This window comes from Castor canadensis, chromosome 5 (assembly GCF_047511655.1).
Source record: "Castor canadensis chromosome 5, mCasCan1.hap1v2, whole genome shotgun sequence".
NCBI classification, from domain to species: domain Eukaryota; kingdom Metazoa; phylum Chordata; class Mammalia; order Rodentia; family Castoridae; genus Castor; species Castor canadensis.
Window position 1 is genome coordinate 73311940 of NC_133390.1, and position 22624 is coordinate 73334563.

The 22624-nt window shown below is 37.1% G+C and overlaps 1 protein-coding gene across 1 annotated transcript in view; it reads right to left on the reverse strand.

The window, feature by feature from the left end:
- Osbpl11 (oxysterol binding protein like 11) overlaps positions 1-22624 on the reverse strand; it is an 81114-nt gene that overhangs the window by 52718 nt on the left and 5772 nt on the right. The window contains exons 2-5 of the mRNA XM_020184185.2: positions 12640-12708; positions 3452-3627; positions 2589-2668; positions 303-479 (exon numbers count right to left, since the gene is read on the reverse strand). Of these exons, the coding sequence (XP_020039774.1) occupies positions 303-479; positions 2589-2668; positions 3452-3627; positions 12640-12708 (502 nt within the window). The remainder of the gene's footprint in view (positions 1-302; positions 480-2588; positions 2669-3451; positions 3628-12639; positions 12709-22624) is intronic.

Sequence of the window (22624 nt, forward strand, 5' to 3'; positions counted from 1 at the left end):
CTATGACCTTTTTGGTCACAAATTCTACACCAAAGGAGTCTCTACTTTTACATGAAAATTAAAAGATGCAGATTTTTGAAAAATAACAGTATATGCAGCACATGGTTGATAGACATGGAAACATAGGATACTATATATATTGTATACAATGAAGGAATCTCTATCAATTAAAAATTATCTTGGCATACAAGATGGAAATAGTGAGGACCCCAGAAGACACAAACTATATTTAAAACATTTTTGGAATAGAACCAAGCAAGCTACCACTTTGTACATTTTAACCTGACTTCAATCATACTTACTTCTCTGACTTCCACAAGATGGTCTGGAGGTAAGTGAGCTCTTTTGCTCACTGACTGTAGTTTGGAATGTCCAACATTAAAAAAAGAAATGGCATTTTGACTTGGTCTTCTCTGGGATATAGGAGAATTACCACTGGATGCGAGTGAGAAACTTCGTGATTTCAGAGGAGGATTATTCTGTTAAACAAAGAAAATAATTCCTTTTTTTCTTTTTTTAAATTTAGGCTATCTAGCCATCAGACTTCCATAACACTTGAGCCTTATAGATTTATAATTTTAAAAATTAAATTTACCCCAGAATTGAGTAAAGAACACTTCTGAATATGATAAAAATTTAAGCTATTCAAAGCTTAAGCATCTCACAAATCCCATGGATTCCAAAACAAATTTTTCATATTTTACAAGTATTTAGAATAACAAAATGTTTATAATTTCAGATTTTTAAACATCATGACTAACACAAAAAATGAACTTACAATATGTAACAGAAAGTATCTAATGAAACTTGTGAGTATCCTTTGGAAGAAACTACATTCTGATCACTGCCAATGACTAGAATTTTACAGTATGAGTGTCAGTCTTTTCCTAAAGACTACACTATTGACCTGAATTTTAATTTTTTGGCGGGGAGGGGGGGTTGGTGGAGGGGACAGGATCTCATCACGTAGCCCAGGTTGGCCATGAACTCAAGATTCTTCTACCTCAGCCTCCCAAGTGCTGGAATTATAAGCACCCACCAGCCACCACCATGCCTGGCTCTAAATTACAATTTTTTAAAAAAATTACTTAGTGGAGCAAAATACAAAAATGAACAGGAAAAAAAACGTAAAAGTCAAACTATCACTTAGATATGGAATCCTAAATTTGCTACTTTTTAGATATCACTACCAGATTTCAAGTACAAAGATTCACCTTTTCATGTTAAACACACACACCCACCACACACCACCCACCACACACACACACACACACACACACACACACACACACACACACAATGCAGATACAAAATTATCAACCAATAAACACATGAAAAGATGATCAACATGATTAGTCATTAGGGAAATGAAATCAAAAAATCAAAATCACAGTTAGGGTCCACTTCACACCCACTAGGAATAGCCAAATGTTTTTTAAGGATATTAATAAGTATTGGCAAGAATATAGAGAAGTTGGAACCTCATAGGTGGTTGGTAGGAATATATAATGTTGTAGCCATGTTGAAAAGTTTGGCACTTCCTTAAAAGGTTAAACAAAGAACTATCATATGAAGCAGCAATTTTACTCCTAGATATACTCTATAAAGAACAGAAATCAAATGTTCACCCTAAAAATTGAGTATGAATATTCACAGTAGCATTATTCATAATATCTATAAAATGGAAACAATCCAAAAGTTCCATTGACTGTATGGATAAACAAAATGTAGAATGTCCATACAATGAACTATTACTGAGTCTTAGAAAAAATAACAAGAGCCAGGTGTCGGTAGCTCATGCCTGTAATCCTAGCTACTCAGGAGGCAGAGATTAGGACGATTGCAGTTCAAAGCCAGACTGGGCAAATAGTTCATGAGAACCTATCTCAAAAATACCTAACACAAAAAGGGCTGGTGGAGTGTCTCAAGGTGTAGGCCCTGAGTTCAAGCCCGAGCACCACAAAAAGAAAAAACAGCAAGGCCAGGTTTGGTGGCACATGCTTGTAATCTCAGCAGTGGGAGGGCTGAGGTAGGATAAAGAGTTCAAAGTCAACATGGATAACATAGCAAGTTTGAAGCTAGCCTGGGCTTTATAATGAGACCCTTTTTCAAAAACAGCAAAAAAAGGACTAGAGGTGTGACTCAAGTGGAAAAGTGCCTGTTTTGCAAACTCAAAGCCCTGTATCCAAACCCCAGTCCCATGAAAAAAAAAATAAAAAAGTACTGCTACACGAAACAATGTGGATGAACCCAGAAAACATTATGCTAGTAGAAAGACCCAGACACAATAAACCGTACTTTATGTGATTTTATTTACATAGACAATTCCATGGGAACAGAAAGATTAGTGTTTGCCAAGGGCTTAGAAAGGAGAAGTAAGGATTAAGTGACTGTTAATGGAGATGGGCTTTTGTGGGTGGTAATGAAAATGTTCTGGAATTAGATGGTTGCACAACTTTGTGAATACATTAAAACCATGGGATTCTATGCTTTAAAAGGCTGAATTTTATAGGCTATAAATACTATCTTAATTTGAAAATATAAAAAACACAATTTTGTGCATTAGTACTATATGTAAATCCACATACCTTTCCAATAGCTTCAGTGTGATGTTGTGTACATATCTGAAGTCTACTAACCCAATGTTGTCGCTCTTTAGCATCTGTGGCTGATTAAAAGAATGTATAAATTATTTATTTATCTTTATAAAGATAAAACCATGAAGAACAAATACCTGAAAAGCAAAGGTTGATTCCACTCTCCCTAGACAAATGCCCATGACTGAAGGGAGGTTAGGTAAGATGTCAAAAGGACCGAACCTACTAAGAAACACAGTACCTATGTATGGAAATAAAAGTGACATGTCTTAAATTTCTTATTCTTAAAGAAACAAACTTTATTAAGTATTTGGTATGTCATCAATACTTTCAGATCTTAGCAAGCATGGTCAATTAGAATAACCATTTAACTTCAGGTATACTTACTAAATAAAAAGCACAAACTCTATACAAATTGAATTCATTTAAACAGAAGTTATACTTTATTTTAATGAATTTGGACATTTTAATAAATCCTAACAATGTACATTAGTCACTGAAAACTGCAAAGCATATATAGAAATAAAACCAAGGGGCAGAAAAACATTTCTGTGGCAGAGTAGAACATATTATTTAAAGAAGTCTGTTTCTAGATTTCTCAGTAATCAGGATTTCATTCACATAGATATTTTTAGAGGATCTAACCCTAAACAGATTTACTCTTTGGCCTACTTGAAAAAAAAGATTTATTAAAATAGATTTCATAAATTCTCAGAGAGATCTGACATTTAGAATATTGTGTCAACATCACCATGACAATAGCTTCTATCTGCAAAGCTCAAGTGAAAGTAGGTAGCATACCAACTTCTCAAGTGAAGAAGAAAATCACAGGAATTCCTTCTCATTTCCCATACCTCTGAGTTTATACTGCTCCCCACTGGCAGCATTCACGGTGAAGGTGTGAGAGTCTTCATCACTGGGTGATATCACAGCGCCTGCAAGCTGCAAGGTACCTCTGGGTTTTTGATTTCTAGACTGTTCATTCACAAAGTACTCCAATAATCCAGCTTCATTGTTTAAAACAAAAAACCTGTAGACATGTTAAGAAAGTTGTAACTTTTAAACATTTACCCCAGTCAAACTAAAGCAAAGTAAATTTCAATCATTTAAAAACTATGGGCTTTTAATTAAAGATAAAATTTTAAAGTATTTTAAGTAATAACTGGAAACACTACATTGAATTTCCTAGCAATAAAAATTACTGAAAACTTGAATGAGTTTAATGAAAGGCACCGAACTCACAGCTGAGGAAGAGACGTTTATTTTAATTAATTTTTGTAGTGCTGGGAATCAAATCCAGGAACTTAAGCATTGTAGGCAAGTGCTCTACCCCTAAGCTATATCCCCAGCACCAGCAAAGACACTTAATATGGAAGAGAAATACCAGTTAATGCACAAAAGGAAACAAAGAAATGAGTACCTTTTCAAAAGAATTTTTCTTTCTGGACTCATTCATAGGGAGTATAAAATGCACAAACAGTACTGAGAAATTTTATTTAAAACTCACTGTAAACACATCAAAATATGAGCTCTGGGGTTAGCTAAGACATGAGGTAAGACATGAATGTGATCTAAAATTTAATCAGTGAGATATAGACTGAAAATAATGCCAGGGTGGAAAGATTTTGTGAATTTATCATTAAATAGGTCACAACTAAAGATTCCTTGTCCTGTTTAAAAATGAAAAGGCTGTAACTGGAGATGGAGAAACATAAGGAACTTGAAACTAAATGATGAACTACTGATATACTTAGGAAAAGAATTTGATGAACTACTGATTAACTTCGGAAAAGAAACTGATGTTCTCATTTGGTTCTAGAATAACTAATTTAGGAAACATTAAATCAGAGTTAAAAATAACTCTAAGAAGTTTGGGTTTTAAAGAATGTTGGCATTCTACATGTCAACCTGTCCTATAGTATAAAAGAACCTTGTAAACAATTTGATCCATTTCAAGCTCCAGGAAGATATTATCTCAAGCAATGTGGTGACCATACCGAATGGGGCCAGAATCAGAATGGAATCAGCTTTACGCAGGAAATGAAAAAGAACCAATGAGAAAAAAACCGAAAAAAGGTAAAAGTGAGAAGAGAGATGGGAAAGCAAAAGACTTGTTTTGTTATTAAGTCTTTTAGCATTTCTGAGTTTTTAAATTGTGATCACATATTTTGATAAAATATAACTTTAATACTAATGGAGTTTTAAATTCACATTTCACTAGTTACTAGTGTACTTAAATCTATTTTCATGTGTTTATTGACTATGTGTACTGTCCCTTAGTGAACTGCTCATGTCTTTGTCCATTTTTATACCTGTTTTTACAAAGATCTGAAGACATCATATGAATTAACAAAAGACAGACATTAAATTTCTAAACCTATCCTCAGTAATATGTCCATTTGACTCTGCTATAAAAAATGCATCCAAAAAACCCTAAAAGGTTCTGTTAGCAAGAAAATAATCTTTTGAATATACTAAAAGCCACTGAGTTGTACTTTAAATGGGTGAATTATATAGTGAGTTATTTCTAAAAAAAAAAAAAAGCTGTTAACAAAAAGAAGAAAAGAATGAAGAAAAATCTCTTTCTACTGTTCCAAGCAGCATTTTGGAATAATTCATTCCCAATAAGAAAAGGAAAATAACTAGTCTTTTCTCTTGTAGTCCATTCAAAGACAAGTTAGAGTATAACAATGTTTGGAAATCTCAAGTTTGCTATGAACACATATTTCTTATTCAAAAATCATTACCACAAATTTACAACCAAGGGAGGCACTCAACTAGATATAAAGAAAGTAATGCTGAGAAGGGATTGGCAAAATGATAGAAATGAGTTGAGTATCGTTCCAATCCCAAGATGATGCCATGGACCCACTGGCAGAAAAAGAGTATTTTGAGCTGTCTTTTATTATATAGTGATCCATCCAAATGTTCTCCCCTAATCCCTTCTATTGATTTATGAGACATGTAGACTGCATATAGAAAGACAATCCATATAGTGAAGAAATAACAAAACTATTTTGCTCAGAGGGTACTAGACTCTTGATCTAGTTATTTTTAGCAAGCTGGCTTAACCAACAAACTAGAGAAAGGTAAAAACAACAGCTAAGTATGACAGGGAAACCTAACATTCAACATAAACCTTTACAAGGACAAAACTCACCTAATCTTTTCTTTTAAGAAAATATGCTGGCAAAGTGGCTCAAGTAGTAGAGTGCCTGCCTAGCAAATGTGAGGCACTGAGTTCAAACCTAGTACCACAAAAAAAAAAAAAAAAAAATGACAAAATAACAAAGACTAGCAATTTGGAAAAATACTAATCTATTTAGGACAGCCCACAATTTAGGTATCATCAAATTCAACTTTATTCTAAAACTATCTAACTTGGAAGTATATCTCAAGGTGACAAAAATAAATTTTAGTGATAGCTTTGGATAGAAAAGCAACTATGTATTTTGTTCTGACCTTCTTGGAGTTTTAATGCTCAGTATGCACAAAACTCCTAAGCCACACAGGAAGTGATCTCACCTTCAAGAATTAAGACTTGAAAGTGGAAGGGGATAAATTCAGGAAAATATTGCTATTTTGTACTCTCCTAGGACACTAAATTCCAAAGCAAGCAATTTTTTAAATAAATTTTTTGGTGAGATGGGTTTGAACTCATGGCTTTGCACTTATAAAGCAGGTGCTCTACCGCTTAAGCCAGATTTCAGTTCATTTTGTTCTGGTGAATTCAGAGATGGGGTTCCGAGAACTATTTGCCCAGCTGGCTGTTAACTGCTATCCTCCTAACCTCAGCCTTACAACCACTGGAACCTGGCTCAGAGCAAACAATTCTTTGTAAGAATATACACACGCTGAATTTCTCTAAACTGCTCTAAATTGCCCACAGTCAAAACAGAAATGGATAGCAGGGAAAATGTCTTGAATATCTGGCACAAATGCAGTGCTTTTGTTAGTTGAGCTTCCTCTGTAGCTCATAGACAAAAGGAGCTCTACAAGCCAAAGAGACTGAACTATTCATTAAGCATAGGAACCCCTTCAGCAATGTTAACTTTTCCGTTCCCCTCTCATCATTCAACCTACCTGTTCTATGCTGAGAACCCAATGTATCTGTGCTATGCTACAAGACCTCTAGCAAAGTTGACAGAAAAACTGAAGATAAGGTTTTCTATTTTTTTTCTTTTATTATTCATATGTGCATACAAGGCTTGGGTCATTTCTCCCCCCTGCCCCCACCCCCTCCCTTACCACCCACTCCGCCCCCTCCCTCTCCACCCCCACCCCCTCAATACCCAGCAGAAACTATTTTGCCCTTATTTCTAATTTTGTTGTAGAGAGAGTATAAGCAATAATAGGAAGGAACAAGGGTTTTTGCTGGTTGAGATAAGGATAGCTATACAGGGCATTGACTCACATTGATTTCCTGTGCATGTGTGTTACCTTCTAGGTTAATTCTTTTTGATCTCACCTTTTCTATAGTTCCTGGTCCCCTTTTCCTATTGGCCTCAGTTGCTTTTAAGGTATCTGCTTTAGTTTCTCTGCGTTAAAAGCAACAAATGTTAGCTAATTTTTTAGGTGTCTTACCTATCCTCACCCCTCCCTTGTGTGCTCTCGCTTTTATCATGTGCTCAAAGTCCAATCCCATTGTTGTGTTTGCCCTTGATCTAATGTCCACATATGAGGGAGAACATACGATTTTTGGTCTTTTGGGCCAGGCTAACCTCACTCAGAATGATGTTCTCCAATTCCATCCATTTACCAGCGAATGATAACATTTCGTTCTTCTTCATGGCTGCATAAAATTCCATTGTGTATAGATACCACATTTTCTTAATCCATTCATCAGTGCTGGGGCATCTTGGCTGTTTCCATAACTTGGCTATTGTGAATAGTGCCGCAATTAACATGGGTGTGCAGGTGCCTCTGGAGCAACCTGTGTCACAGTCTTTTGGGTATATCCCCAAGAGTGGTATTGCTGGATCAAATGGTAGATCGATGTCTAGCTTTTTAAGTAGCCTCCAAATTTTTTTCCAGAGTGGTTGTACTAGTTTACATTCCCACCAGCAGGGTAAGAGGGTTCCTTTTTCCCCGCATCCTCGCCAACACCCGTTGTTGGTGGTGTTGCTAATGATGGCTATTCTAACAGGGGTGAGGTGGAATCTTAGTGTGGTTTTAATTTGCATATCCTTTATTGCTAGAGATGGTGAGCATTTTTTCATGTGTTTTCTGGCCATTTGAATTTCTTCTTTTGAGAAAGTTCTGTTTAGTTCACTTGCCCATTTCTTTTTTGGTTCATTAGTTTTGGAAGAATTTATTTTTTGAAGTTCCCTATATATTCTGGTTATCAGTCCTTTGTCTGATGTATAGTTGACAAATATTTTCTCCCACTCTGTGGGTGTTCTCTTCAGTTTAGAGACCATTTCTTTTCATGAACAGAAGCTTTTTAGCTTTATGAGGTCCCATTTATCTATGCTATCTCTTAGTTGCTGTGCTGCTGGGGTTTCGTTGAGAAAGTTCTTACCTATACCTACTAACTCCAGAGTATTTCCTACTCTTTTCTGTATCAACTTTAGAGTTTGGGGTCTGATATTAAGATTCTTGATCCATTTTGAGTTAATCTTGGTATAGGGTGATATACATGGATCTAGTTTCAGTTTTTTGCAGACTGCTAATCAGTTTTCCCAGCAGTTTTTGTTGAAGAGGCTGCTACTTCTCCATCGTATATTTTTAGCTCCTTTGTCAAAGACAAGTTGGTTATAGTTGTGTGGCTTCATATCTGGGTCCTCTATTCTGTTCCACTGGTCTTCATGTCTGTTTTTGTGCCAGTACCATGCTGTTTTTATTGTTATTGCTTTGTAATATAGTTTGAAGTCAGGTATTGTGATACCTCCTGCATTGTTCTTTTGACTGAGTATTGCCTTGGCTATTCGTGGCCTCTTGTGTTTTCATATAAATTTAACGGTAGATTTTTCAATCTCTTTAATGAATGTCATTGGAATTTTGATGGGAATTGCATTAAACATGTAGATTACTTTGGGGAGTATAGACATTTTTACTATGTTGATTCTACCAATCCATGAGCATGGGAGATCTCTCCACTTTCTATAGTCTTCCTCAATCTCTTTCTTCAGAAGTGTATAGTTTTCCTTGTAGAGGTTGTTCACATCCTTTGTTAGGTTTACACCTAGGTATTTGATTTTTTTTGAGGCTATTGTAAATGGAATTGATTTCATACATTCTTTTTCAGTTTGCTCATTGTTAGTGTATAGAAATGCTAATGATTTTTCTATGTTGATTTTATATCCTGCTACCTTGCTATAGCTATTGATGATGTCTAGAAGCTTCTGAGTAGAGTTTTTTGGGTCTTTAAGGTATAGGATCATGCTGTCTGCAAATAGGGATATTTTGACAGTTTCTTTACCTATTTGTATTCCTTTTATTCCTTCTTCTTGCCTAATTGCTCTGGCTAGGAATTCCAGTACTATGTTGAATAGGAGTGGAGATAGTGGGCATCCTTGTCTGGTTCCTGATTTTAGAGGGAATGGTTTCAGTTTTTCACTATTAAGTATAAGCTGGGAGTAGGTTTGTCATATATAGCTTTTATAATGTTGAGGTACTTTCCTTCTATTCCTAGTTTTCTTAGAGCTTTTATCATTAAATGGTGTTGGATCTTATCAAAGGCTTTTTCTGCATCTATTGAGATGATCAAATGGTTTTTGTCTTTGCTTCTGTTAATGTGGTTTATTACGTTTATTGCTTTTCATGTGTTGAACCACCCCTGCATCCCTGGGATGAAGCCTACTTGGTCGTGGTGAATAATCTTTTTGATGTGTTGTTGAATTCGGTTTACCATTATTTTGTTGAGGATTTCTGCGTCAATGTTCATTAAGGAGATTGGCCTATAGTTCTCCTTTTTGGAGGTGTCTTTGCCTGGTTTTGGTATAAGTGTAATACTGGCTTCATAAAATGTGTTTGGCAGTTTTCCTTCCCTTGAAGATAAGGTTTTTTAAAGGTGGGCTCACATCAGGGTAGCTGACAAGCTGAGACTTCTCTAATGGGGTATATTGGTAAAAGGCTCTGTGTTCTCAGTCACAAACAGGATGGTTCTCTTCCTCCTCACTTTCCCAAACTGCCAAAAGTGGCCTATTACACAACTAGAGGAAAAGTCAGCAGAGTCTTTTCCTCATCCTCGGGATTGGCATGGATCTGCTGGCTGACTCCCCAAGCAGACAGAACCTCAACAGATTTTTTTGGTAGCCTATCTGATGCAATGACACAGAAAACACCTGCCATTTCTTCCCATGGTCTCATGTCTCATGGGATGCCACTGACCTAAAATGCCTAAGTCTTACACGTTTCAATCTGTTTTGGGGCTTCCCTATTTTGTTCCATTTGTGAGGCTTTCTCAATAATATTCAATAATATAATGTGAATGAATGTTGCAAAAAAGAGAAAAAAGATAAAAATAACAAAAAATTCTTAATATTCCATCTATCTCTGAGTGTATGTCTTAAAAAACTTACATTAAAAACTGAGGTTAGAAAATGCAAAATGAAAAGGCTCCCTTGTCACCACCTTTTTAAGATAGAGATAGCTATGGTTCAAGGCCAACTCAGGCAAAAAATTAGTGAGCCATTATCTCAAACAACAACCCAGGCATCATAGAAGATATCTATAATCCCAGCCATAAAGGAAGCAGAGGTAGGAGGATCATGGTCCAAGACAAGTCTGGGGAAAAGCTTGAGACCCTACCTGAATATTAACTAAAGAAAAAGGGCTGAGGGTGTGGCTCAAGTGGTAGAGCACCTGCCAAACACACATGAGGCCCTGACCTGAGTTCCAACCCCCAGTACCATTAAAGATGGGGGGAGGGGGATAAAGAGCCTTCGAGTACTGCCCTTTTCATTTCAATAGGACTGATTCCTTAGTGTTACTTTAAACTAACCACAACCTAAACTTTTCCATTAAAAAAAAAGTCATATTTATCATCAGTGCTTGTATTAGTCTTTAAAGTTTCTGAAAACCATTCTTTCATGTATTATTCCTATTTTCTAGTCACTTAATGTATGGAGGAAAATCCATAGATCATCATTCCATCATGGCCAAAAGTAGAAATCTTAAAATGACATGTGAATTAGAAACAGCATGATATAAATTATACGACCTTGTAAAAATAATTTATCTATAAAAATAAACTTTGAACTCAAAATTACTTGACTTCAAATTCACTCTAAAAAAAACCTTTAAAACCACAATGAAACATCACTTCACACAATTAGGATGGCAATTATTTAAAAACATTAACAGCCACCCACCGGTGGCTCATGCCTGTAATTCTAACTACTCAGGAGGCAGAGATCAGGAGGTTCACAATTTGAAACCAGCCCAGGCAAGTAGTTTGAGAGATGCTATCTTGAAAAAACCCATCACAAAAAAGGACCGATAGAATGGCTCAAGGTGTAAGCCCTGAGTTCAAAACCCCAGTATGGCCAAAAAAACCACAAAAAAACAAAATTACAAATGTTGGTGAGGATGTAGGAAGCTTGGAACCCTATGCGTTGCTGGTGTGGATGTAAAATGGGATAGCCACTGTAGAAAACAGTATGGAGTTTCCCCCAAAATTAAACAAAGCAAGCCACAATAGTGACTGTCTATAACCCCAGCTACTTTGAAGGCTGAGACAGGAGAACTACTTGAGACCATGTAGTTCAGAGCCAGCGTGGGCAACATAGCAAGAATCCATTTCTTAAAATAAATAAATAAACAAACAAACCCACAGAATTAGTATGTTCTATTTCTGGGTACAGACACACAAAAAAGCAAAGATTCAAACAAATATTATACAATATTCATAACATTATTTGTAACAGCCAAAAGGAAGAAGTATTTCAAATGTCCATCAAAAGAATGGATAAGCAAAATGTGTTATGCTCGTACCATGGAATGTTATTAGCTTCAAAAAGGAAGTTGTGACATGTGCCTATAACAGATGAATCTTGAAGATATAATGCCAAATGAAATAAGCAAGTCACAAGGACAAATATTGTATGATTCTACTTATAAGAGGAGGTACCAGATCTAGTCAAATTCATAAAGATAAAACTTAAATAGTAGTTGTCAGAGATTGTGGGGAAGGAAATTATTATAAAAAGGATATAAAGTTTCAGTCTGAGAAGATGAAAAAGGTTCTAGAGATGGACAGTAATGGTAATTGTGAATGTGGTATGTGTATGTATGTATGTGTATGTTTTGGTGATATTAGGGTTTAAACTCAGGGACTCATGCTTGCTAGGCAGAAGCTCTATCACATAAGCCACTCCACCAGCCCTTTTTTGTATTTTTGTTTTTTACAGCACTGGGATTTGAACTCAGGGCCTCTTAGTTGCTAGGCAGGTGCTCTTATGGCATGAGCCACTCCACCAGCCTGTATTGGATTTTTTTGAGACAGGGTCTTGCAAACTATTTGCCCAGGCTGGGCTTGAACCACAATCCTCCTGATTGTTCTCTGTCTCCTGTATAGCTAGGATTACAGGTGTGAGCCACAAGCACCTGGCTATTTTTGTGAATATATTTAATGACACTGAACTATACATTTTAAAAATGGTTAAAACTTATGTATATTTAATCACAATTTCAAAAATAAAAGCTTAATACTTCTGCCCTACAACTACCAATTCCACAGAGTACTTGAGATAGCTGGCTTTCCTACATACTACTGTATGATCTTGGGCAGGTTATTTAACCCCTCCAAGTTCTCGAAGAAGCTCTAAGAATCCCGCTCTTTCCCCTAAGAGCCTAACTTCTGCAAGTATAAAAAGTGCAAGAACACAAGATTCTAATCCTACTAGCACTCTGAAGCATTAGAGGCTGCCACTTAGAAGACGTCAACTCTCCACTTGCTAAGAATTACAGAAATGTGGTGAATCCTCCTCTAAAAGGTTCCCAGCTATCTGTGTACTGAAGAAATATCAGAATATAAAATTATCACTCCCATTTTTCTGATCACTTAGGAAATTGATGTGACAAAAATAACCATACTTGCCTGTACTGCCACCCAGTGACAAGGTTGGTGTACTTCATTAGATAACCATATACATTTTCCATGTGATCGCTGTTTCAAAAAGAACAAAAGAGCCAAAGTCAGTGAAAAATGGAAAACAATCCCAAGAAGACAACTGTAGTTTTGAAAAATGCTATAGGCACACATTTGATATTAATACTTCAAACTTTCTTCAGACATAAAATTCAGAGGTTAATAGAAGCATCTAATTGCCCAAATTTCACATTTTAGCACTTTATTTTACCTGATTTCTTCAAAATGAGTGTAATAAACTAATTATATATTATAAATATTTCAAATAATCATACATATATAAACATATAAATATAAAACAAACATATCCCAAGTACCAGTGCTATATTATAAAAATACATTATTTATAACTTTTTCAATAGTAAACCAGTAGAATCCAGTTTTATGGTTCAAAAAGTGTCTGTGGTTCCTTGTTTCTAAAATGAATATCCTATTTTTTTTAAGAAATGGGACATCGCACTCCACTCCCCACCCAGCTAGGCAGGGTTGAGGCATGGTGCTCACTGCAGGTCTCACTACTAGCAGGACTTTATTTCACACCTGTTTCATAGCCTTACCACAACTGAGTTTCTTTACTTCCTGATACCTATTTCTATTTCTAACAGTTGTGCTCTGTTACAGTGGCTCACAAGAAATACAGTATCTCGCTGATACTTCTTTTCCAATAGGTTAAGGTTCCTGCTACTCATGAAAAGATTGTAAAACTAGAACTATACTGCAATATCTTTTTGGTATGCAGGCTTCCTCTTTTATTTTATAATTTATATTAAGAATTCCTTTTATGCTCACCTATTCTATTCTGATCTCCTAACTTTAGAGGATAAAATGCAACGGAAATGAAAACTTTACTATCTCTGAACCACACGTGTGTGGTAAAATTCCATCTAACCAGCATCCATCCAGGAAATGGAAAAGTGCCAGGCAACTGGCAGTATTTGAACACAGATGTCAAAGACAAAAGCAAGGAAGAATTGACACAAGGACGATTTCAAACAATATTTAAACTGATGTGAATGAGAAATGAAATGACCACTGTAAGATCTAGTAGTTATTACTGGAGAGCATGTAAGGGATGCCTTAGGAATAAACTCAATGTTTGGTCCCTTTCTAATCTCATTTCTTCAGTGTTGGAAAATAAAGATCAAATCTGAAAATAAAGAATCGATCCATGACTGAGAATATCTTATTATTTTCTGCATTTCTCTTTCATTTCATGGTTAGCAGGCAACATTGTTTAAGTCAAACTGCTCAAGTCCTTTTGGTTTCATAAAGCCACTAACTTCTAAAATGCCAGCCCAAAGTTCTGATAATTCTCCATTCCGTCTTGTTAAAGCTAACAGCACCAGTTGAATTCTCGTTTCAATATTTGCTGAACTCCACAGCTAGACGAAAGAATTCTCTAGAAACATTGCTTATTGGATTTTTGCTAGAGCTCCTATACTTTCAGCACCAAACTATTTCCCTGGGGTCCTCTAGTACTTGGAAAAGCAGAGAAAGACTTTTTCTTATCTAACACCTACATTTTTCCTAAGCTTTAGGCTTAAACAATTCTAAGGCACTAGGGGGAGAGGAGGTAGAAGAGGTAAATTCAAATATGTATTGTAAGAACTTTTGTAAATGCCACACAGTGTACCCCCAACCCAGTACAAATAAATAAATACATTCTGTGGATCCACAGGAATCCCAATATCCATGAATTCTACCCCAAATAAGGTCCCAAGGAGTTCCTCCTCTGATTTAGGTACCTCACACACTGTTCATCTTTCCTGAACTGTTCCTGCCCACAAAACTTGTTCTTTGTATAGTCTGTCCTGTAGCTCCATAATCTGAATATTTATTTACACTCCCCCTCAGTCCACAAAAAGCCTGAGGTGGTACACAACATAAATCAACATTGCTCAAGTGGTAGAGCACTTGCCTAGCATGCCAAAGGCTAGAGTTCAATCTCCAGTGTATGTATGGAGGGGGGATGCCCAGCACAAAATTTCAGTAGCATTATCCACAAAAACAATCCAAAGTATATCTTCATGCAATACATTATAGTGCTTTGTGTTTAATTTTCTAATATTATCAATATTTTACTGATAACTTTCTCACAAAAATTACAAGGATATTGACATGGTTTATTCGGTAATAGTATTTATACCAGTCTCAAAAGAACCAGATTCAAACCCAGCATCTATAATCCCAGCATTCAAAAGACTAAGGCAGGAGCATCCAAGTTTGAGGCCAGACTGGGCTACATAGCAAGTCCCTGTCTCAAAGACAAACCAAAAAACCCAGCAAGTTAAAATACTCAAGAATAACTGCTGGCTTTTTTTTTTTTCCACTTTATAAAACAGCTCTCTCCAGGTTACAAAGAACCAACTTAAGAACACCTAGTCTTAGACACAGGTTACTCCAGAGGTACCTGCACACCCATGTTTATTGTGACACTATTCACAATAGCCAAGTTATGGAAACAGCCAAGATGCCCCACCACTGATGAATGGATTAAGAAAATGTGGTATCTATACACAATGGAATTTAATGCAGCCATGAAGAAGAACGAAATGTTATCATTTGCTGGTAAATGGATGGAATTGGAGAACATCATTCTGAGTGAGGTTAGCCTGGCCCAATAGACCAAAAATCGTATGTTCTCCCTCATATGTGGACATTAGATCAAGGGCAAACACAACAAAGGGATTGGACTATGAGCACATGATAAAAGCGAGAGCACACAAGGGAGGGGTGAGGATAGGTAAGACACCTAAAAAACTAGCTAGCATTTGTTGCCCTTAACGCAGAGAAACTAAAGCAGATACCTTAAAGCAACTGAGGCCAATAGGAAAAGGGGAACAGGTACTAGAGAAAAGGTTAGATCAAAAAGAATTAACCTAGAAGGTAACACCCACGCACAGGAAATCAATGTGAGTCAATGCCCTGTATAGCTATCCTTATCTCAACCAGCAAAAACTCTTGTTCCTTCCTATTATTGCTTATACTCTCTCTACAACAAAATTAGAAATAAGGGCAAAATAGTTTCTGCTGGGTATTGGGGGGGGAGAGGGAGGGGGCGGAGTGGGTGGTAAGGGAGGGGGTGGGGGCAGTGGGGAGAAATGAACCAATCCTTGTATGCACATATGAATAATAAAAGAAAAATGAAAAAAAAAAAAAAAAAGCGAGAGCACACAAGGGAGGTTTGAGGATAGGTAAGACACCTAAAAAATTAGCTAGCATTTGTTGCCCTTAACGCAGAGAAACTAAAGCAGATACCTTAAAAGCAACTGAGGCCAATAGGAAAAGGGGACCAGGAACTAGAGAAAAGGTGAGATCAAAAAGAATTAACCTAGAAGGTAACACACATGCACAGGAAATCAATGTGAGTCAATGCCCTGTATAGCTATCCTTATCTCAACCAGCAAAAACCGTTGTTCCTTCCTATTATTGCTTATACTCTCTCTACAACAAAATTAGAGATAAGGGCAAAATAGTTTCTGTTGGGTATTGAGGGGGTGGGGGGTAGAGGGAGGGGGCGGAGTGGGTGGTAAGGGAGGGGGTGGGGGCAGGGGGGAGAAATGACCCAAGCCTTGTATGCACATGTGAATAATAAAAGAAAAAAAAAAAGAACACCTAGTCTTTGAAACAGCTGGTTGTAGTGTCCCTCCTTCATCCTTTCCCCTTTTCCATGCATCCCAAGTGATTCACTCTTCAGGGCAACTAGCTGACATGGAATGACTGTGCCATCTGGTGGCCAGCATAAAAAGTTGTGTGACTGAATCATCTTCACTCTTCTGTTTCCTTATTCAGGTTAAATGTCGCAAAATCCATTTGGATTTAGGATTTTCAGATTAAGGAATACTCAGTCAGTTAAGTCTATGCAAATATTCCAAAATCTGAAAAACTCTGAAACCTGAAACACTTCTGGTCCCAAGCATTTCTGACAAGGGATACTCACTCAATGTGCACTGACTTATCAGGTAGTACCTCCAACCATCATGCTCTACTCCCATTTAAAAACGTGTGCATTTTTATAGATTTTACTGTACTTGTTAATGTTATTAAAATCTGCTTTTTCATCTGGTAACATAACTCATATCTGATTATGTCATCCTATTTTGTGGGCTGGGGTTCTAGCTCAGTGGTAGAGTGCTTGCCTGGCATGTGCAAGGCCCTGGATGAAGAAACAAAAACAAAAACAAAAAATTCAACTTCTTCTCTGATTGTGTCATACTCTTTTGTGTTCTTTGAAATTGATGTGATGGTTCAAAAAAACTAAGGCACTGAGCAACAAGCTATGAAAAAGTTAATTTCTTCAGTTTATTAGTAACTCCATTGCTCAACAAATTGGGTATATTTCTGATCTTTTAAGCTTGTCAACATTTACTTGGAATTGACCCTGGAAGCTGACAGTCTATAAAACAGCTGTGCCTAGCAAGCATGAAGTCCTGTGTACCTCAGTACCATTAAAAAAAAAAAAAAAAAAGCTGACTAACTGAACTATGCCAAGTAACATTATTACATTTCATTAGATACTCATCTCCTCCTAAACATCTTAATAATGATTGTTTCAATTCCTAAACCTCCACTACTAAAACACACTTATCTCTTTGTTTGTCTGCTTTCTATTAGACGGTCTCTCTATGTAGCCCAAGCTGACCTCAAATTTGTGATTCTCCTCCTTCAGTTTCCTGAGTATGGAAATTACAGGTCTGCATCACCATGTTAACACTTGTTTCTCAACCTTTATCAGACTTAATTTTAAAATAAATCTGCTTTAAAATAGTCTCAAATTCTTTTGATTAAACCCAATGAATACCTATTAACTCACAGAGAAGTATGGGAAAATTAAAGAAAATAATACAAAGTCCAAAATATATATATATATATATATATATATATATATATATATTTTTTTTTTTTTGGTTGTGGCACTGGGGTTTGAACTCATGGCCTCCCACTTGCTAGGCAGGCACTTTACCACTTGAGCCACATCTCCAGCCTCCCAAAAAATACATCTTCTTGAAGAAAAAGACAACTACTGGAAGAGAGACACAACAGGACCATGTTGTAGTTGCCATGCAAATAAATAAGGCATTTTATTAAACAAACTGCAAGACTTGCTAATGACTGAGAAGGTTAGGATGACTGGATTGGTGCTTGATTAGAAGCGAAATGAGAAAGAGGCAATGGGCTGGGTGGTGGCTCACGTGTGTAGTCCCAGCCACTAGGGAGATGGACATCTAGAGGATCATGGTTTGAAGCTACCTTGGGCAAAATGTTGTCAAGACCCCATCTCAACAAACAAGTCAGGCATAGTGGTAATGTGCCTATGATCCCAGTTATATGGGAGGCGTAGATAGGAAGATGGAGATCCAAGGCCAGCCCAGGCAAAAATTGTGAAACCCTATCTGAAAAATTACTAAAAGCAAAAATGGCTGGAGGAGTGGCTCAAGCAATAAAACACCTACCTAGTGAGCACAAGGCCCGAAGCTCAAACCCTAATTCCACCAAAAAGGTGAGGAGGGAAACAGAAGGAGGGTGAGAGAGAAGGGACAAGGAATACACATAGATTCCAGATAGAACAACTGGGCTGAAAACTAATGCCTTTACAGAAATTGAGGTCATACAGGAAATTTTGCATTTGTCCAATTGAACATGTTGGATTTAAGGGACCCGCAGAACATGCTATAAGACAGTATAGTTTGGGCTGGAGGTGTACACTTGGCAATCATCAGCATTTATGCAGATAGCACATCTGGAAACATGACAGCAAATGAGATTACCCAAGAAGAGTAAAATTACAAGAGATAGAACAGGGTCTAAGAACTCTCATGAAAAGTTCTAAGGGCAAGAGGAGTGAGAGACCTTCAGACTCACACAGAGTCTTCCTAAACTCCAGCTTGCAGATAGCAGGCCTGTAAGATTTCTCAGTCTGCATAATCACAACAGCCAATTCCTCATAATCGCAATCTCGATAGACAGGTAGGCAGTTAAAGATAAGATAAATAGATAGACAGACAGACAGACAGACGGTTGGCTCTACTTCTCAGAAAAACCCTAATACAAATACCTTAAGGTATTTAACAAGGCAGGAATTTATACAAATTGTAGTCAGTAAAAACAAGGTACTAGTCAAGCCACAGGTCAGAATATGCCCTTCAGAAAGGTTTGGCAGAGTGGCTCAAGTGGTAGAGCACCTGCCTAGCAAGTGTGAGGCCCTGAGTTCAAGCCCCAGTATTGCCAAAAAGTTCACAAACCCATCTCAACCAATGACTGGGTGTGGTGGTACACATCCGTCATCCCAGAATCCCAGCATTACTTAAAAAGAAAAGGGAAGGGAGTGGGAATGAATGGAAAGATAAAGAAAAAGTTAAATGAAATAGCATTCGTCAATTAAAATGTTCATGAGTTTCTAACAACATGGAGAAGTACTTATTATGATCAAAACCGCAAATTGCAAAATTTACATAGTTTATAAAATATTACTCAGAATAAAAGTACACAAAATAGTAATCTTGGTTATCTCTGGAAGAATTATCAGTGATTTTACCTTGCTCTCTTTATTCTTTTACATTTTCCATTTTAAATACTGAATTATTTTTATAGTCAATTAAAACATTTTTAAAAAACCTAATTATTTTGAATAGGTAGAACAGTCCTGGGACAGAGCTATTTATACCTATTAACAGTATAAATTGAGCCTGGCACAGTGGCACATGCCTGTAACTCCAGCTATTCAGGAGTCTGAGGAAGGAATTTGCTTGAGCCCAGGAGCTCAAGGCCAGCCTGAGCAACATAGCAGCTCAGTGGTAAAGCACTTGTCTAGCATACCCAGGCCCTGGGTTTGATCCTCAGCACCACAAAAAAAAGTACGAATTAAATTTTGTAGAACTCTCCAGTGCGCCTACATGAGCAATGCTCTTTAGAGATGTCGCACTAAGTTTCCAGAAGCCCACACTTCCCACATTAGGTTATACATACCCACAACTGGACTGGGTGCCTAGGATAACAAGGTAAAAGCACAGCACCTGCTAGCACAAATTTACTCTACTGTGAGAAACTAAAGGATTCTTAAATCAAAATTCACATAAATGGCTGGCAGAGTGGCTCAAGTGGTAGAATGCCTGCTTAGCAAGCAGAGGGTCTGAGTTCAAACCCCAGTTAATGCAAAAAAAAAAAAAAAAGAAGAAGAAAGAAAGAAAAAGAAAAAGAAACTTGCTCACATATATCCATGTGGAAAACTTGCCCAGAGGAGAATTCCTGTCCTCTCTCCACTCCATCCCTTTATTCCACTACAAGTGGACATGAATGACCCTGCCCCTTCTAGGCTGCTCTTGGATCTGCCTGTATACCCAGAGAAAGTATTCTTAAACTGATCTCTGCCAAAGACAAGGCCTCGGCTAGCTAAGACTGGGTGAGTAGGTGTTTCTAATATTAGGGTAAAATACTAGCAAATCCTAATCAATTCACAATAAAGCCATTTCTTCAGTGAACCTTTCTAGTAATAAAACTGATCTTTCTCCACACCCATTAGAATGGCTGTCACCAAAAATACAATAAATAACACATGTTGGTGAGTATGTGGAGAAAATGGAACCCTTATGCATGGATGGTGAAATGGTTGAAGCTGCTATGGAAAACAGTATAGCAGTTCTTCATACAAAATTAAGTCACAGAATTATCACACGGTCCAGCAATTCCACTTCCGTGTATATACACAAAGTACTGAAAACAGTGACTCAAACAGATATCTGTTCATCAATTTCACAGCAGCATTACTCACAAACCCAGAAGAAGTAAACAATTTAAAATGTCCATGTAGTACACATACAATGGAATATTATGCAACCTTCAAAAAGCACATACTTTTGCAGGTACGTGCAGCTGGTACATGCTACAACATGGTTCTGTAATTTTGATGCCCTCAAAGGTCCACGTATTAAAGGCTTGATCTCCAAAGTAGTGCTGTTGAGAGGTACTATGGACCTTAGAAGCCCTTCCCGTGCCCCCACAACTCTCATCTTGGACTAGGACCTCTAGAACTGTGAGCCAAAATAAAAGCTTTTTCTCTTTAAAGTTGTCTCAGGTATTTTGTTATAGTAATAGAAAACTAACACAATGGTTAACTTTGAATACATTGAGCTAAGTAAAATAAGCCAGACACAAATGACAAATATTGTATGATGCCAGTTATATAAGGTACTTAGAACACTCTAATTCACAGAGGTAGAAGGTAGAATACTAGTTATCAGGGGATAGGAGGAGAGGGAATGGAGAAGATACTCTTTCACAGATAGAGTTATTGGGGATGGCTGTGATGAATAGTGGGGATGACTGTACAATACTGTGAATGTATTTAATGCCATTACACTGTACAGTTAAAAATGAATAAAATGGTAAACGTCATGTTGTGTATATTTTACTACACTAAGAAAACACTGACAATTTGATTGTGACCTGTCTGTTATCTGTAACCTGTCTCAAATGGACATGAACCCAGGATATTATTTATTGACATCTCAAAACCCAGTAACAAATATATTACAGAGTAGACACTAAAAATACTTTTGAATTCTGATGATACAGAAAACTTCCAAGAAAGGTACATCAGACAACTTTAAATGACAAACTAGATTCCCTGAGAGAACCTACTGTCTTACATTGTTAGAGATACTTCAAAAAGTTTGAGAAGCAGAACTGTTAAGCGTTCACCTCTACACCAACAGAAAAAATATATATAATCTGACTCTCAGACAACTAACTGGCCACTTGACCAAAGAGCCTGAATGAAGATAAGACACAAGAAACTTCTACGTGGCAAAGTAGGAAATTACCTCTAACACCTCCACTGTTATGAAGCTGTTTATGTTAAAGAAACGATAATGGGCTTCCACAGACGGATACAGGTGTGAATTCCAGTGTGACATCAGGCAGACAATATATTCAAACCTATTTCTTTAATTGCAGATGGTGATGAAAATATCCATCTTGCAGATTTTTTTTTTTTTTTGCTTGATGCTGGGGCTTGAACTCAGGGCCTATACCTCCACCAGCCCTTTCTATGATTGCTTGTTTCGAGATAAGGTCTCTCGAACTATTTGCCTGGGTTGGCTTCGAACCATGATTCTCCTGATCTCTGCCTGCTGAATAGCTAGGATTACAGGCATGAGCCACTGGCACCCAGCCATATTGCAGATTTATAATGAGGAAATAATCAGAGAAAATATATTTCAACCTCCATATGTTTGAAGTGTACTTCAACATGGCAAGTGCTGGTTACCATGCTGGTTCTCTCCCATTCTAGGAAACCAAATTTTTCATAGGCAAAGGGCTCATCTTCTAGATCAGTTTTCAAGTCTCTCTTATCTTGTAAGCCTGACACTTTCAAATGAGAATAATGGGACTGAATAGGCCCAGAGACTTCCACTTCATCTATTTAAAAAAAAAAATTATTTGTTGGGCTGGAGGTGTAGATCAGTAGTAGAGTGCTTCCCTAGCATGCATGAGGCCCTGGCTGTGATCCCTGACTATAAAACAAAACAAAACATGTAGATAAAAGTAATTATTGGCTAGGTATAGCTCAGTGATACAGTGAATTCTTAGCAAGCTCAAGGCCCTGGGTTTGATCCCCAGCACCAAAATAATAATAATCATAATCATTTTTTCCAATAAGTATTTCATCAGGAACTATAAAGGTTCTGAGATTTGCTCTGCATGCAAGCTAGCAAATTAGTAGGCCACAGTTTCATGGACAGTGGCAGAAGACTTGAGACTCCTGAGTCAGAAATGAGAATCTTCAATACCAAGAATAATAGCAGTAGACAGATTTTCAGTCCAAACATGCAGCACAATGTAGATGGGATGGGGTCCCTACACATGGTAGACTGTGTTATAGGACAAGAACCTCAAGCTTAAGCTAGAAATCCAAATCTTTCTTTTTTCCTTCTTT